Source organism: Chiloscyllium plagiosum, chromosome 6 (genome assembly GCF_004010195.1).
Source record: "Chiloscyllium plagiosum isolate BGI_BamShark_2017 chromosome 6, ASM401019v2, whole genome shotgun sequence".
Classification (NCBI taxonomy): Eukaryota; Metazoa; Chordata; class Chondrichthyes; order Orectolobiformes; family Hemiscylliidae; genus Chiloscyllium; species Chiloscyllium plagiosum.
Window position 1 is genome coordinate 2558479 of NC_057715.1, and position 18072 is coordinate 2576550.

The 18072-nt window shown below is 40.9% G+C and overlaps 1 protein-coding gene across 2 annotated transcripts in view; it reads left to right on the forward strand.

Moving 5' to 3' along the window:
* The window catches only part of LOC122550431 (protein diaphanous homolog 3-like), a 577944-nt gene that overhangs the window by 439459 nt on the left and 120413 nt on the right, over positions 1 to 18072 (forward strand). For both annotated transcript variants that reach the window (XM_043691160.1, XM_043691161.1), the window contains one exon: positions 373 to 497. In XM_043691160.1, coding sequence (XP_043547095.1) covers positions 373 to 497 — 125 coding nt within the window. The remainder of the gene's footprint in view (positions 1 to 372; positions 498 to 18072) is intronic.

An 18072-nucleotide genomic window follows, 5' to 3' on the forward strand; every position in this document is an offset into this window, starting at 1 on the left:
CTTTTATCTAAGCCTGCTGGACACACTTTCCTCATTCCTGAAGAAGGGCTTATGCCCGAAACGTCGATTCTCCTGTTGCTTGGATGCTGCCTGACCTGCTGCGCTTTTCCGGCAACACATTTTCAGCTCTGATCTCCAGCATCTGCAGTCCTCACTTTCTCCTTCAATTATACCACATCAGTTATGTGTTTGCAGTCCTCATACTCACACAAGTTGTTTCTCTTCAATGCAGAAAGAAGACGCATTAACAGTGCACTGTGCAGTCTTGAAGTACAACAGAATTTGTAATTCTTATAAGTGAAAATAGTTGCCTTTATATTTTCCATATCTTGAAGGTTAAAAAATTTAATATTATATTGTCTTTTTTCATAGTATGTGCAGAAAACATGGAGAAGAACCTTAAGCAGATGGAAAAGCAGCTTCACCAGCTTGAAAAGGATTTGGAAACTTTTCCACCACCACAGGACCTGCATGATAAGTTTGTAACAAAGATGTCCATATCCTTTCAGTCAACTAAACACTTCATGGAACAATGTTTGGTTAAGTCTTACTTTTTTAATTTTCTCCTTGAAATGCATAAGCAAAGCTGCATTATCACGGATCTTAATCATTTTGTAAACTTAAGACACCTTTATATGTGAGTGAATGAATGAATGTCTAGTATAACACTGGAATATTATAAAGGAATTTTAAAAATTGATTTATCTTATAGAATAATGGTAGTTCTATTTTGTCCAAAGAGGATTTACAAGTAAAGTACAATTCATTACTAATTCCATTTTAAGCTTTAAATGTTACAGCATAATCACCAGGCATGTCCATGATATATCCAATGAAGTGAATTACAATAGCTGTGGTTGATCCCCTTTTTAATTTGAACTGATTCAAGTGAAAGTAGACCAGCACTCAAATCTTTTATTTAAGCAGTTTAAAAGTTAGTCTATTTTAAGCTATTGGTGAAGTTTGTTTAAGAATTAAGAGATAAGACTATTAACTAGAATTACAGACACTATAATTTTAAAAAGTACAGATAAGACAAAAGCATAGTTATGAAAGGAAGGTCACAGTAATTCTCTGCAATATATCATAGGGTCCTGTTGTTTGAATTTCATGTTGTTGAAATGAAGAGGTGAAAACCTGAAGCCAAATTCAGCAGCTACAATGACTTCTGTAGTTGAATAGCTAATGTTTTCTTGCTCAGGTAGGTAGACCAGCAAAATAGCAGATTTTAGGAGGGAGAGAAGATTCCTTGCCATTCGTCAGTTCAATGGTTCTGACACTTTCACACTGTCTGAATTTCCTTCAACAGAATAATATTTGGTTTCTGATAAAATTAATTTACCCTAAATTTAAAACTATTGTCCCAAAAATATTGTAATCTTATAGACCCCATGTTTCAAAGAGTAGTAATGAAAAATGTGATGACTCAGTAAAGAATTCATTTCTGTTGAACTCAGATTCCAATTGATGAAGTGATATAACATAAACAATTCATGTAGAAACTCGTGCTGGTGCTTTGTAAATTTGCTGAGTATTGTAGCTTTCAAATTAATCATGTTCAGATCAGTGGATCAGTGCTATATTTATTTGACAATATTTAACAAAAGAGACCGATCTCTAATAAAAATAGACAAGCAAAGATAATTGGAAAGCAACTCTATCAACAGAAGTCAGAATAGACTCAGAAATACAAAAAGGATGACTAGTTTAATGGAACAATTCATCATCCTTAAAAGTGGCTTTATATGTACACTTCTGGCTACTTTCATCGCAATAAATAGATTGGGAGGGTGAAAAATATAATGTGATCCAAGCTGCACTTGGTCAACAATCATTTATTAATGACCAAAACAACATTGTTATGCTTAATACTTTGGGCAATATTGAAAATGATGTAACATATTTGACTAATTTTATACAACATGATATATTAACTAAAACCAAATTTAGTTCATTTGTTTTGAATGGCATAACTTATATGCATTAATTAAAATGGGCAGAAAATGAGAGAAATCAGTAATTGCAAATTTCATTGTTATAAGTGTAGGATATCTTTACCTAATTATGTATCTATAATGTTGAATGTAATGGCTAGGTGCTTTTAAATGTGTAATGAGGGACATAAATGTACTTCATCATGACAATTTAAACTTTGCCATTCTTCATTGGTAGCTCCTTGATCTATGATACATTATTCCAGTTTATGGGGTCCACAGATGCAGTCAGTTTTTTTTAATCTCATGATTTTTTTCATAGTTACCGACAAAGTAACTTAAGGAGTGAAGTTTTTTTGTTTATAAACTCTAGCTTTTGCTTACATTGCATAAAATAATTGTTTTGTCCTGTGCATGATATATGATTTAGGAAGTACAGAGTTAAGCGACTTCACCCCAACGGATCAGGTCTAAGCTCTACATTCTTGCCACATTCAGTCATAAATCGTGGTGGACAATCAAACAGTTCACTGGAGGAGAAGCTTCCTAAATATCCCATATTCTATGATGGAAGAGCTGAGGCCATCAGTGCCAAAGGTAAGGCTGAAGCATTGATAGCAATCTTCAGTCAGAAATGGATGATTCATCACGACCTCCTCCACAGGTCTCCAGAATCAGTCTTCAACCAATTCAATTCACTCCACACGATATCAAGAAACCTTTGGAGGCAGTGGATACTGCAAAGGCTATGGGGCCTACAACATTCCCACAATATAATTGAATACTTGTGCTCCAGAACTTTCCACATTCCTAGCCAAGCTGTTCCTGCACAGCTACAACATAGTATCTACCTGACAATTGTGAAAAATTGCCCAGGAAGAGTCTGTACACTAAGGCAGGACAAAACCAATCTGGCCAATTACTGCCCTATCAGTCTATTCTCAATCATCAGGAAAGTGATGGAAGGTGTCAACCACAGTGCTATCACGCTGCACCTGATCAGCAATGGCTACTCAGTGACATCCAGTTTGGGTTCCACCAGGGCCACTCAGCTCCTGGCCTCATTGCAGCCTTGGTTCAAACATAGACAAAAGCTCTAAGTTCCACAGGTAAGGTGAGAGTGACAACCCTTGACATCAAGGCTGCATTTGATTGAGTGAAACATCAAGAAGCCCTCGCCAAACTGGAATCAGTGGGTATCATGGGGCAAACTCTCTGCTGGCCAAAGTCATACCTAGCATTTAGGAAAATGGTTGTGGTTGTTAGAGAGCAGTCATCTTAGCTCCAGGACATCTCTGCAGGACCTCTTCAGGGAGTGTCCTAGCCTCATCTGTTTTCAGCTGCTCCATCAGTTCATCCATCCATCATAAGATCAGAAATGGGGTGTTCATTGATTATTGCACAATGATCAGCACCATTCGTGACTCCTCAGATATTGAGATAGGCCATGTCTAAGTACAACAAGATCTGGACAATATCCAGACTTGGACTGACAAGAAGCAAGTAAAATTCATGCCACATAAATACCAGGGCATGACCATCTCTAATGGCCACTCAACAAAAAAACCATCCTCAAATATCACAGACTACACTAATGCAAACTTATAGTGAATGTGACAGATCGACAGTGTGGTCTTCCAATGTGAAATGTAAATCTGAAATGCTAAGCCCAGGTGAGACTTGATTAAATTAAGTTAAATGATAGAGATAATACAACAATCATGAATGCTTGAGGTTATAATTTTTAATCTGATTTCTTGGACAGTAAGAACTCGGCACCCATTTTGACTTCCACACATGGTTTTTGGTTAAAGCGCATGCAGTGTGTTTGGCTCATGCTGTAAGTGTGACACTGACATAACACAGTTCTCCACTGCAACCTGTCCATTCCCTTTACTGTTTAATACTCAGAACCATGATAAGCTGCCTGCCTGTCCTGATGCATTTCTAATGTAGCCACAGAGGCTGACAGCCTGTAACCTAGCACTGAACAGCCTGTGCAGCAAAAAGCAATGTAAGGCACACCTCCAAGTCAGTGTAAAGTTGATAAATGTTGTAAAATGAAACTTGGAGCCATGAGATGTATCCTATGTAAATACATGTGTGTCCTGCATGCAAAGCAAATGGCAGAGATACACGATTTGTAGGTATTCCTGGGTTCCAAAATGAAGTCCTGAAGGGCTAAAGTGGTGTGCGAATTGGTTAAAGAAAGCTATGATGATATAATGATTCGGAGATGCCGGTGTTGGACTGGGGTGTACACAGTTAAAAATCACACAACACCAGGTTATAGTCCAACAGGTTCCAATTAAACCTGTTGGACTATAACCTGGTGTTGTGTGATATTTAACTATGGTGATATAGTGTGACTGGTGGTTTGCTGATAGCAACCTGTGTAGATGAGGGGTGGAAGACAATGATGTCCATGGAGCATGAAGGTTTATTCTGATGAAGACTGCATTGGATGAAGTACCAAAGGTTCAAATGATGAGTTGTTGCCTCCAAGCAACTACTGTTGCTTTCATTTCAGGAATTAGCGCTGCATAATTTCTCAGGAAAGGACAGGAGAATTAGAAGCATAGATTTGAGGAGATATGGGTTAGTAATGAGATTTGATTGTATGGGAATGAGGTAGCTACTGTTCAGGAGTTAAGATTCTGAACTCACCATTGCAACCTGAAGAGCAGTGTTTTTATATTTTTGCTCATTTTTTCCACATTTCTCACCTCTCCCACAACACTGACAGTTAGGGAAAATTCCACCCAATGTATCCTTACCTATGGAAATAGTTCAAGTCTTAAGAAACCTGGTGAAGAATTCACTTACCCAGTTATTCACCTAATTAAGCAGCAAAATCTAACTCATTGTTTTGGAAGGTTTAAGTCTGGTTTATGGTATTTTTTTTCTTTGTGGTTCTGCTACTGTTATGCTAACTAGTACAAAGCTGAAAATGCGTTGCTGGAAAAGCGCAGCAGGTCTAACTAGTACAAAACTCAATTCACTGATTCTCCCCCATAATGGCTAACCTACATTTGGTCCCGGTCCAGCAATGTCACTTTTGACATGTTCTTTCTTGTTGTGCAAATCACACAATGGCCTTGCTAGCTTTTCTGTTCTATAATCTTCTCCAGCATTGCCATTCTCCAGTATCTCTGAAGTTCTCTAAAACTGGCCTCTTGCCCATGCCTGACTTCAATTGCTCTACCATTGATGGCTGCAATTTCAGCTATCAAGGTTCTAAACTCCACAATTTCTTCTAAATCTCTCTCCTTCTTGAAGATATTCCTGAAAATCTATAACTTTACCATGCTTTTAGGCTACATCTCCTTAAGTGCCTTGGAGTAAATTATTGTTGACGATCTATTCTTGATATATCATGATACTGTTTCTTTCTTTCTGTTAGAAAAACTGTAGTGTTAAAGACAGGTCATTTTACAGTAAACATCCCAGTTTGTTTTGAAGCAAACTGGCTAGGAATATGATTCGGCACGTCAGATATCAGAGGGATTTAGCAAGACGTTCAACTTAAATGCAAAACAAGGATGGGTCTTATTTAAATATATGTCTGATTAACATATGATTGCAAAAGATATTCAACCTCCTTATTTCAGTCAAATTATGGTAATGCATTCTTCTAATAACTGAATAGTGAACATTGTTAAATCATAAGAATGGATATGTTATTGAGGTAGTGATGCATATAAAAACGAAGTAGTGATATCAGTCGTGTGCAAGAGAGTGTGAAGAAAAGATGGAATAGTCTGCACATGTGTGAAATGTACTTGCAGGGTCAATACCAGTTTCCAGAAACATACAAGAACCAGACAGTAGTGACTCATAGGTAAGGGTGAACCGTGACACGCCAAAAATTATCAGTAGAGATAAGAACAGAACTTTTTCCCAAGTGTAAAATAAAACCTGAATCACGAGGTTTATGACAATGCAAAACAAATTTGAAGTTATTTGAGACAAATATATACGCCAGTGAGACTCTGTGGGTATTCAACAAATAACCAAATTAAGATTAGCACCTGCAGCCTTGTGTCTTACATAGGATACATGTCATGGCTCCAAGTTTATTTACAACACTTTATATTCTTGATTTTTCTGCATTTTCTAATTTGTCTGTTGTTTGATTTGCTAAACAGAGCCTGCTATACATGTTATGTGTTACTAGCCCCAGTCACTCCCCAGTCTTACTTACTGGGTTCCAATGCACAGTTGTCTCCACTTCCCAGCCTCGGTTATTGATTTCCAAGCCCACCCGCGTCTTGCTTCACTTACTGACTGCCAACTCTTACCATTCTCTGGTCTCAGTTCTCTTGACAAGGAAGGGTGGTGGAGGGAAAGGGAAATGGCGTGGAAAAGGAGAAATAGCTGCGGGAGCAGGGTGAGGCAAATGCAAATTGTAAACTGAGAGGAGACAACATACCCAGGATGGAGCAATAACACAGCGTGCGAAGGACTGAAAAGGAGGCATGAAGGAAGGAACAGTGTGGAAAGAAGGAAGGCAGTAAGGGAGGCATAGAGGTTAGGAGACAGCATGGAGGGAAGAGCAATTGCATGAGGGAGATTGTCGGTGTGACCTGGAACATATGATATTGGTAAGGAATGATAGGGGTGGATGGAATGGGAAATGGCACAGGAAGAAGAGGTGGAATGGGGAATAGAACAAAGATGATATGAGAGGGATGAAATAAATGAGATGGATGTGACGTGGATTGGAAAGGATGAAGTGGCATGGATTAGGGATTTTACAGACGTATTGTTGCAATAAAGATACTAATTTCAACGCAGATGCTTTAGTGGTCTCTGTTGATTTGGTTCACATTGCAGTTTAACTCCATGGTCATAACTGTTTATTTTCTTTCTTCCAAGAAGGAATTATGAAGAGTATAACCGCTATAAATTTTACAGCATGCCATTGTTCCTTTTCACTTATCCATTTACTGGTTAATAGATCTGTTCAATAGATTAGACTCTGAGCCACATACTGCCTTCTAGTGAAATAAAAGAAGATTGTGTAAGGATGATGATTATAAGCATAAACCAAAATACTAACATAAAACTAAAATGCAACAGAGAATTCATGCTTTAGTTCAGTGCTTGCTATAAATTGTTCTGACCTTAGAACAATGAAGGCACAGTAGGATTATATAATTTTTTGGGGATTCTGCAGAGACTTCACTCATGATTAAAACAGTTAACCGATGTTTGTCAGAAGCATTGTTCACACTTAAGCAATGTGGAACAATTGATCGATACACATTTAATTTTCTCCCGTTTCTTTTTGAGCCAAAGTCGGCTGTTTTGACTTTATGTTTCTTTACTGATGTAGTTCATCAGTTTTATTGAGGACACCTCCGTGTTGGTTCACATTCTGAGTATCAAGTCTATTCAGACATTTTTTCTTACCATTGCATTGAACAAGCCTGCCGAAATGCTAGCCTAACTTGGTTATGACACGTTTGCTGATGATCTTGAAGCTCCAAGTCTTGAACACTAAATCTTAATCCACTATTGAGAGGATTCTATGTGATCAGAAATGATTGAATTTTCAGCTCCCCTGAAGATGAATACAGAGGCAGAGAGCCCCTAAAATTATTCGTACTAGGCCATGTGTTTGTTTCAAGGCATTGATCCTAGCTCCTGCTATCTTCTGGGAAGAGAATTACCCTTGTCTCGTCACAGCCTCCAGCATCAATGAAGTAAGGTGAGTGCCAGCTACCAATTACTCTGTAACATTTCTCCTTCCTCTGCTAGAGTGGCAGGCGTTTTTACTATCAGTGGATTTCATCCAAAAAGCAGGCAACAGTCTTAGTGATGGCTGCTTTGAATGTCCAAATAAGCCCCATTTTTGCCTGGCTCCCCTCTGTTCCAGACCCACCGACTCTGAATGGAAGGTAATTGTCTCCAAACCAATTCAGGGCTCATCCCTGAGAAAACCAGGACTTCTAGCATTTACCCATTGATAGAGAGTTCAAAAGGAAACCTGACTCCTATTTCCTCATTCCATAATGATAATTCAGAAACTGTCTTTCAGATGAGATGTTGAATCGGGGCCCCCTGCTCTGATTCTCGTGGTACAGTTGAATGTTTAAAAAATTATGTAAGATTAAAGTGGTGCTGGCAAAGCACAACAGGTCAGGCAGCATCCGAGGAGCAGGAAAATCAGGGCTTCCTGATGAAGGGCTTTGCCCGAAATGTCGATTTTCCTGCACTTCGGATGCTGCCTGACCTGCTGTGCTTTGCCAGCACCATTCTAATCTTGACTCTAATCTGCAGCACCTGTAGTACCCACCTCCGCCTAAAAATCTATACAGTCCATTTTAAATCTTGTCAATTCCTCCAAAGTCCTGACTAGTACATCTCCCTTAAGTAACATCATAAAGATTACAAATGTTGGCTGCTTTGTGGGTGGCATGGTGGCACAGTGGTTAGCACTGCTGCCTCACAGCGCCAGAGACCCGGGTTCAATTCCCGCCTCAGGCGACTGACTGTGTGGAGTTTGCACGTTCTCCCTGTGTCTGCGTGGGTTTCCTCTGGGTGCTCCGGTTTCCTCCCACAGTCCAAAATGTGCAGGTTAGGTGAATTGGCCACACTAAATTGCCCGTAGTGTTAGGTGCAGGGGTAAATGTAGGGGAATGGGTCTGGGTGAGTGCGCTTTGGCAGGTCGGTGTGGACTTGTTGGGCCGAAGGGCCTGTTTCCACACTGTAAAGTAATCTAATCTAATCTAATCTATCCCAGTACTTTCTATCACAACTTAACATGCTACTCTGACCAAAACCCTTGTAGACAGTATTGAAAGTCACCACCTACAACTCCCCGAGATCAAAGACCTGCTCAGTTATTGTGCTACTAAGACATTCACATTGGGGTTTAACCTGTGTGTCTCCGTCTGAAGCTCCTGTAGAAGTATGAATTACCATCTTTTCAAGGGATTTTCATTTTCTGCTGGGATCTATTCCCACACTTTTTGATGCTGCTGTGAAGGTTTGAAGAAGTGTAGACTGGTGATGAAGGAAACAATTATGTTAGCTGCTGGGACTATGAGTGCTCAGATGGGGAAGCTCTTGTTGCAGACTAATTTAACATGAAAGAGTGGAAGCCTTCCAATGGATGATTTTTATACTTGGGTGCCATGATGGGCATATGGATGCAATCTATGATGCCCTGTACTAGGGGAATCCAGCAATCCATACAAAACCCAAAGACCCCTCTCCCTGTATGTCTGTGTCTACCATTGAGTGAGTGTTGTGTCCATCTTTGGCAATAAGGGCAGCAGTGAACAGTATTGAAGGCTTGAGCACCATTATTTTCCTGCCGTTCCTTTCTCCCCTTTGCATACTTGGTGCCCAGGTTTCTGTCATTCCTGTGAAGGATATTTCCCTTCATTGACACTGGGCCCAAAATCAGAGAGCCTGTCTGATTTCCAGCAGAAGCCTTCCTGGGTCTGAAGGTTCACCAAGAAATTAAGAGCATACAACAACTTGGGTAGCATTCCATTTAGCGGGGGGTACACCTTGATTAAACTACTAAGCAATAGTCACAATGATGCTGGTTGCTGCGGACCAGGATATGTCTCAGATAGTCAATCCATTCTCATGGCATGTCTTCTGGAACAGGTTGCCACTCTGTTCTACCCTGATTACAGCAGTGAGTTGTTTACAAAACCTTTCCTTTAGAGGCCATGTTGTGGCTGTACAGGACATTGGTTCGGCCATTTTTTGAATACTGCATGTGATTCTGGTCTCCCTGCTACAGGAAAGATGTTTTGAAACTTGAAACGGTTCAGAAAAGATTTACAAGGATGTCTCCAGGGTTGGAGGGTTTGAGCGATAGGGAGAGGCTGAATAAGCTGAGGCTGTTTTACCTGGAGCCTCAGAGGCTGAGGGGTGACCTTATAGAGGTTTACAAAATCATGAGGATCATGGATAGGGTAAATGGACAAGATCTTTTCCCCAGACCTGGGGAGTCCAAACCTAGAGGGCATAGGTTTAAGGTGAGAGGGGAAAGAAGTAAAAGGGAAACTTTTTCACACAGAGGGTGATGTGTGCATGGAATGAGCTGCCAAAAGAAGTGGTGGAGGCTGGTACTGTCACAACATGTAAAAGACATTTGGATGGATGTAAAAATAGGAAGGGTTTAGAGGGAGTTAGGTCAAATGCTGGCAAATGGGATGAGATTAATTTAGGATATCTGGTCAGCATGGACAAACTGGACCCAAAAGTCTGCTTCTGTGCTGTACATCTCTATGACTCTAAGATAATACCAAATTTTGTTCCATTTCATTGTTTTTCATTTACATTACTGTTCTGTTCAAAGCTGTCTGTCGACTTCCTTGAATTTGTATTGAATTTATTGTCACGTGTACCGAGGCATAGTGAAAACCTTTGTCTTGTGAGCAATACAGACAGATCACAGAGTTAAGTGGCATAGATAAGCAAATAATAGGTAAACAGCAGCAGAAACCAAAACACAGGGACAGGTGAATGCTAAGAGTTTGTGAGTCAATTTAGTATTCTCATAACAGTAGGGTAGAAACTATTTCAAAACCAGCTACTGCGTGTGTTCAGGCTTTTGCACCTTCTCCTTGATGGTAGAGATTGTCGAAAAGCATTGTCAGGATGGATCTTTGAGAACACTCGCGGCCTTTCCTTGACAGCGCGCCTGGTAGATGGATTCTATAAATGGAAGATTGGCCTTAGTGATTGTCCGGGCCGAGTTCACCACTCTCTGTAACCATCTCCAATCTTGAATGATACAGTTATCAGGTAGTGATACATCCAGACAGAATGCTCTCGATGGCGCACCTATAAAAGTTGGCAAGGTATTCGCTGTCATGCCTCAGGAAGAAGAGACGTTGTTGGGTTTTTGTAACCACATGAAGAGTCCAAGAAAGCTTGTTTTTGATGACCACTCCCAGGAGCTTAACACTCTCCACTCGTTCCAACTCTGTGTTGTTAATGTGGAGGGGGGCATGAGTAATATCCCACTGAAAGCCAATAATGAGTTCCTTGGTTTTGCCAGCATTGTGAGCTAGGTCGTTCTCAGTGCACCATTTTTACAGGTCTGTAGTCACGTTTCGTCGTCATCTGAGATTCGACCGACTATGGTGGTGTCATCAGCAAACTTATAAATGGCATTAGTCTGGTATTTGGCAACACAGTCATGGGTGTACAGCACGTACAGTAGGGGGCTGAGTATGCACCCCTGGGGGGCTCCATGTTGAGTGTTAGTGAGGATGAAATATTGTCCCCAATCTTCACTGATTGTGGCCTGTGGGACAGGAAACTGAGGATCCCGTTGCAGAGAGTGGGGCTTAGTCCGAGATTACTAACCTTACCCTTACCTCCTTCAATGCTGGGATGAAGAAAGAGATATAATTGTAGTGACATAGCAGCTGACCCTATTCAAAGCTCAGGAGATGAATACGTATCCTGTTTTGTCACCTGTACTTTATTAAGGGCTACCTTGTCAGGTCCACGCCTGCCAACAACCCACCCTCCCCTCCCGGCACCTTCCTCTGCCACCACAGGAATTGCAAAACCTGCACCCACACCTCCCCCCTCACCTCCATACAAGGTCCTAAAGGAGTCTTCCACATCTTACACCTGCACTTTCACACACGTCATTTACTGTATCCATTGCTCCCGATGCGGTCTCCTCTATATTGGGGAGACAGGATGCCTACTCGCAGAGTGCTTCAGAGAACATCTCCGGGACACCTGCACCAACCAACCCCACTGCCCTGTTGTCAAATACTTCAACTCCCCCTCCCACTCCACCAAGGACATGCAGGTCCTGGGCGTCCCTCATTGCCACTCCCTTACCACCCAACGCCTGGAGGAAGAACACCTCATCTTCTGCCTCGGGACCCTCCAACCCCATGGCACCAATGTGGATTTCACCAGTTTCCTCATCTTATCCCAGATCCAACCTTCCAACTTGGCAACGCCCTCATGACCTGTCCTACCCGTCCATCTTCCTCCCGACCTATCTGCACCATGCTCCCCTCTGACCTATTGCCTTTATCCCCACCTTCATCCACCTATTGCACTCTTAGCTACCTTCCCCCCAGCCCCACCCACCTCCTATTTATCTCTCCATCCCCGAGGCTCCCAGCCTCATTCTTGATGAAAGGCTTTTCCTGAAATATTGATTTTCCTGGTCCTTGAATGCTGCCTGACCTGCTGTTCTTTACCAGCACCACACTCTTGACTTTATTAAGGGCAGTCCCTTACCAGGCTTCAGTCCCCTTTGTCTTCACTGACCACATTATTGGGCCAGTATAATACCCTTGAGCAACCGTAGCTGACTCCCAATTTTGTACCCACCTCCTTTCAGGTGATCCGTTTCTGAAAGCATGGTTAATATATACTGCCTCTTAAAAAATTGAATTTGTAACTTTAACAAGCTCTTAACAAGATTTTAAACAGTGCTATTTTGGCTCAATGGAGGGGCAGGGATGGATTTTGCCCATCTTTCCCCCACAACACACACATACCCAACCCTGATGATTGTTTTCTGGACTGAGATCAGCACCTTAAAATGAGCATTGTTTGGAATGAATTGCAAATGCAGCCCGTAGTGGTCTTCGAAGGCTTCTGTAAAAATCACATTGAAGAAAGATGGTTTTCTATTCTGAGATTGGTGTGAGTTGTTGATCAGGCAACAGTGACCTGCAGGTGTTGATGAGGAAGGATGGGGAGGATATTTAAATTAAACATAGCAGGCTAGTAACCATCAGTATTTAATTATTAAAGTGCACACATTCCATTTTAAACACATAAAATCTGTGTTCTTAAATTTAGATAATATTTTTGCAAAATTATTTTACCCATTTGAGCTTGAGCTTGAAACACTTGTACTTGCTGTAAGTAGAAGGTCTGTAAAGAAATTTGTTCTTGGCATGAGCTACAAGTTGCTGGTAATTATCAAAATGGCTCTTGGCCTGCTACCACGATGTGGGCTTTGTTTCCAGTAGGGTATTACTATCGATATTGCAATACTTATGTTCAATCTTGTCACATAAGAACTAGACAGATGTGGATAACATTCTCTGATACACTGATTATGTAATAGGCTTGTCTCTTAAAGGAACTTAAAGGATCTCATTTTAACTAGATGTAATATAACTCTTAGCTTGCTCAGCTCCTTATTACAGAGGAGTACCGTGGCAGTGAAGAGATCAGGAAGTAGGCTTCATCCCTCTCATCCCAAGCTTTCAATTGCAGTCTGATCTCCCAGCCTATTTAACTGACCTTCCAATCCAGTTTCCCTCAGTTTGATGTGATCCTGTCATGCATGCTGTCACTTGAGAGTTTACTCTGCTTTGCTCCCAAATATGAACTTAAAAAGAAGATATCCTCATGAAGACAATGAGGTTACCTGTGAAACTCTGAAGCTTCCCTCTCCTCCCAGCAAGCTCAGAAAACAAACCAGTACACATACCACTGAGTCTTGAAGACAATGCCAGGATTTTCCTGATAGAGTTTCCATTCCACCATTGCCATCATGGCCTTTGAGCTTTGACCCCAAGATCTTATTCTGTCACTCCACTGGGGATGATAGCCTATGGTTTGGAACCTGAGTTAAGTGTTTGCCCTGATTTAGTTGCGTAATTTTCCAGTTACACTTGTAACAACATTTGAGTTTCATTCAGCCATGATTCACATTTAAACATTAAGGTTTTCAAATAAATTGAATGCATAAATCATTATCTTCAATAAAAAGATTTTTTTGTTTATTTTGAAGAATTAAATGTACATTGTTTAGTATAAGAACCCCCCGCCCCTGAAACCCCTGGCTGCATATATCTGATAATTGTTTAAAGAAGCAAACAGCAGTCTATCTGATCTTTTATTTATTAAGCAATTAACTAAATAGTTCAACTCTGCAGTCAGCAGCTTATTGCTCAGATCACTTAAAGCAGCCAGACTCTCTCAACATAAACTTAGTTCAAGTCAGATCAAGGAAGAAAATCTTTTTCTTTGAAAGAGTATTCTTGTGACACAGTCCTGTAATCATTAAGAGTGCAAGGCATAAAACCTTGACGTTGAAATTTTAAAAAAAAATTACAGTATTTTATTGCAGCAGTATGCAGAGGTATGATGTGGATTCAGACTGATATCACTGAGACTCCACCTCAGGGGAAGAATCAGCTCATAGACACCCCCTGCTCAGAACTGTATTTCTGGAGTCAGTGAAAGTAGGTCACCTTGTCTGCTTCCTTGTTGGTAGCCCTGGGAAAAGAAAAGACATAATTTACTGTGAAGAAAATAAATTGCAGGGTAAAATTGCAATGCTTGAAAGAAGTGTTGTACAAGGTTAGTATAGGATGGTTTGTGTTTGAATCATTTTGGGCTTCTCCTTTACGAAGAGCATTTTATGATCTGAGCACCATCTTTAAAAATTAATTAATATAAGAATGGCACTCAACTTCATTTTATTCATTTGTCTACTCATATTTATCGGTGTCTCATTGAGTTCACCGGATTGATGATAGCAAACACAGACAGAGCAGAAACTAAGTAAAACCATGCCAGGGACTGAAATTAACAAAACATCAGAACTACATTAGTAGTTGATGACCAAGGTGAGTGATTGTATACCTGATAGTATCAGGCTCCCTAACACTTTCCATTTGCTTAAAACACTTGTCACAAGTTAACAGGTTCAAAATTATAGCTTTTTAAAAATGCGCCTTTAAGGTATCCATTAATATTTTCCACCAGTTTTGTCCTTTAGAACAAGCTGCAGTTTCCTTTCTTCATACTATTTTAATGGAAAGACATTCTTTTTATTTTTCGTCTGCACCAATATTAGCAACATGACATGCCCTACCAAAAGAACACACACATTTGCAAAGCGCTCTGTCAATACATTAGTTTGAGTCAAGAGCAGAATCTTCTGTTTGTTGGTGGTGAGCTTGGAGGGAAGGTTATAACATTGGGCAGGATAGAGGCTACCATTAAGACAGTCATCTCTTTAGCTCCACCTGAACTAAGTCCTGGGTAGAAGACCCATGGTCAAGCTTCAAAGCCTGCTTCCCATTAAGACCTTTAAGTGGCCACTTAATGATGAGTCAGGGCCTTATGCCACCATCAGTATTAATCCTCTAGTAGGCATGTCTGTTGCTATCCGGCATAAAAAGCAGCTAAAACTGTGTGGTCAGCTTGTTATCTTAGGAGGCAAAGGAAGGTGGTGAGGGAGATTTCCCAACAGACTTTATATTGAGGAGAGGGCTGAGCCAACTAAGAACCGTTCCTGCCCTTGCTGCTGGTCCCCACACCCATCTCTGCATTACTCCCACAGTTCTGCACACATTATTTACCTGTGGCCAGGATCACTTCCTCATCCTGGCACTCTGGAAGATGTTTCTCCTGCAGCTACCGCTGCCTCCACTGCGCTGCCGTGCGTAAGTTATGCCAGCCGCTGATTGGCCAAAAGCTCTCATTTGGTGAGATCTCTACACTGGGATCTTGATTCCTAGGGGAGGCTCTATAATGTTCTTGCCAATGCCTGATTGGTTTGTGGTTTGTTGTACCTTGCTGAAGAGAGACAGGGCAGGCCTCCCACCAGCTCTCTATCCATTAGGGCAAGAACCCCACACCTCAGCAGGATTTCACCCATGGATTCAATTACGGCATAGAAGAACTTTAGAACTTAGAATCCCAACAGTGTAGAAACAGCAAATCCACACCGACCCTCCAAAGAGTAACCCATCCTGACCCATTCCCTTATTTATCTACATTTCCCCTGACTAACGCACCTAACATTATGGGCAATTTAGTATGGCCAATCCACCTGCACATCTTTGTGACTGTGGGAGGAAAGCGGAGCACCCTGTGGAAACTCATGCAGACACAGGGAGAATGTGCAAACTCCACACAGACAGTTGCCCGAAGCTGGAATTGAACCTGTGTCCCTGGTGCTGTGAGACTGCAGTACTAACCACTGAGCCACCATGCAGCCCCTGAAGAAATTCAGTTGGCCCATTGAGTCTATACCGGCTCCCCTTGGATGTTCCAGTTGGTTCCATTCCCCACCCTTTCCCCATAATTGTACATATTAATTTGTTTTAAATATCCATTCGAGTTCTTCTTGAAAATACTGATCTTGCCCACTCTGCTGACCTCATGGACAATGAGTTCCTAGTCATTGTCACACGTTGCATAAAATCATTGTTTGTCTCATTCCCCCTGCATCTCTTGATTGAAACCTTGTCTGTGTTCTCTAGTCATTGCAAGGATGAGCTCTTTCAGTCCTTCAGTGGAATTCAGACATTTTCATTATGGAATTCTGCCCTTTGAAATGTTTCCGCAGAGGTGTAATTAGAGTATATTGCAGTTTACATTTGAAAAGAAAATGGTGCAATTGAGCTTATGGACTCAACAACTGAAAGGGAACAGGTTTGTTATTGATTCTGGTGCTGGCACTGTGTGTGTATTTTGTGTACCTCTGTTAACCTGCGCAATATGTTGATGTGTGGTTTTGTCCTGCGAGATTGTAATAATTAAATAATAAGATGGAAATTGAATAACCAACCAGAGGGCTGGAATTAATTCTCCCTGTCCATTTCCAAGCTTAACAAGCAACATTACTTTTTATTGAAAAAGAAATTAGACATCTCTTACTGTTTTTGTGGTCTCAGTGATAAACACTTGCCCCTAGTTCAAAGTATAAATATTTTTGGATAAAGAACCAAGCAGGCAAAAATGTGAAATACTTTGTATTTTAAAAACAATTCTACTGTATATTGTTAGTGTAAAGCTAAATAACGGTGAATAATCTAAATGTAATCAATTCCAACTATTGTTACAGTAATGATTTAAACAGCTTTCATTCATCTAAGAAAGAGAGCACTCTGGAAATAGCTGCTCTGGTGAGTAACTTGTGGCAGTCCATTGAGCATACATAATATTACAACTTGTTGCAAAAGTTTATTTTCGAGGTAGAGGAAATCTATATTAGGTCAATATTGTCATAGCAGTTTGCACACAAATGTTTGAAGATGATGGGACAGATTAGCAAAACAGCTAATGATCCTGAGATTGAAAACATAGAGGCATTGATAACAAAAAAAGGTTGGTGTAAGCCTATACAGAATGCTGATTCCATCCCAACTGGAGTATTGGACTGGACGTTACAAATTCAAGTTTGGCTGTACCCTAGTCGCTCATTTCACCACACGTCACCAGTATCTCAGAAGGCAACACGGTGTAAAAATTGAACTGTTCTCACTGTTTTTAAAAAAACATTAACAAGCTTTTGCTCATTAAAGACCCAGGTGTGAGTAATTTTTAATCGCCCATTGAATTTGTTTGGGTATATTTGTGCTATGTAATATGTGTAGTTATTGGAATGGGAAGTTTCAAGCAGAGGAATGTGTGAGGGAACTTCCAGGAGCAGGTGGTGTTGGTGAGGGAATGGCACTGAACCAGGTATCTGGAATACTTGTGCTGAGACCTCCAGCTACAAGCGGTGACTATGAGGAGGAGTGCCAAGCAGAGAAGCTGGAATAGGTAAATGCATCCTTTCTGGGGAGATAGTAGTGTTGGGTGAAGGAATCCACATGGGTTAAAGAGTCAGATAGTCAAAATATTTCCTCAACGAGATTTAAACCACAGGGTAACTTCACGTAAGTACTGTGTCTTCCATTTTTCACTTTTAATTCCCCTTCAATTTTGTGATGATCTGATGCCAGTAGAATAAAAGGATCACTGTTTCATGACCTTCAGGGTGTGTGTGTTTCGTCTTTCAGATGTGAAAGCTTTGGATTAAGGCCTGAAGAGATTTACTAGCATCGTTGCAGGAATGAGTCTGAGGTGTTTGGATAGGCTAGAGAAGCTGGCTTTGTTCTCTTTAGAACATAGATGGCAAAGAGGAAACTAGATTAGAATGATTAAGATCATGAAAGCCATAATCTAGAGAGGAATTGCTGATAAAAAGCAAACACAGTCTTAAGATGGGAGAAAGTGAGGTCTGCAGATGCTGGAGATCAGAGTCAAAAGTATGTTGCTGGAAAAGCACAGCAGGTCAGGCAGCATCCAAGGAGCAGGAGAGTCGACGTTTTGGGCCGGACCTGTTCATCAGGAATGAGGCTGGGAGCCTCTGGGGTGGAGAGATAAATGG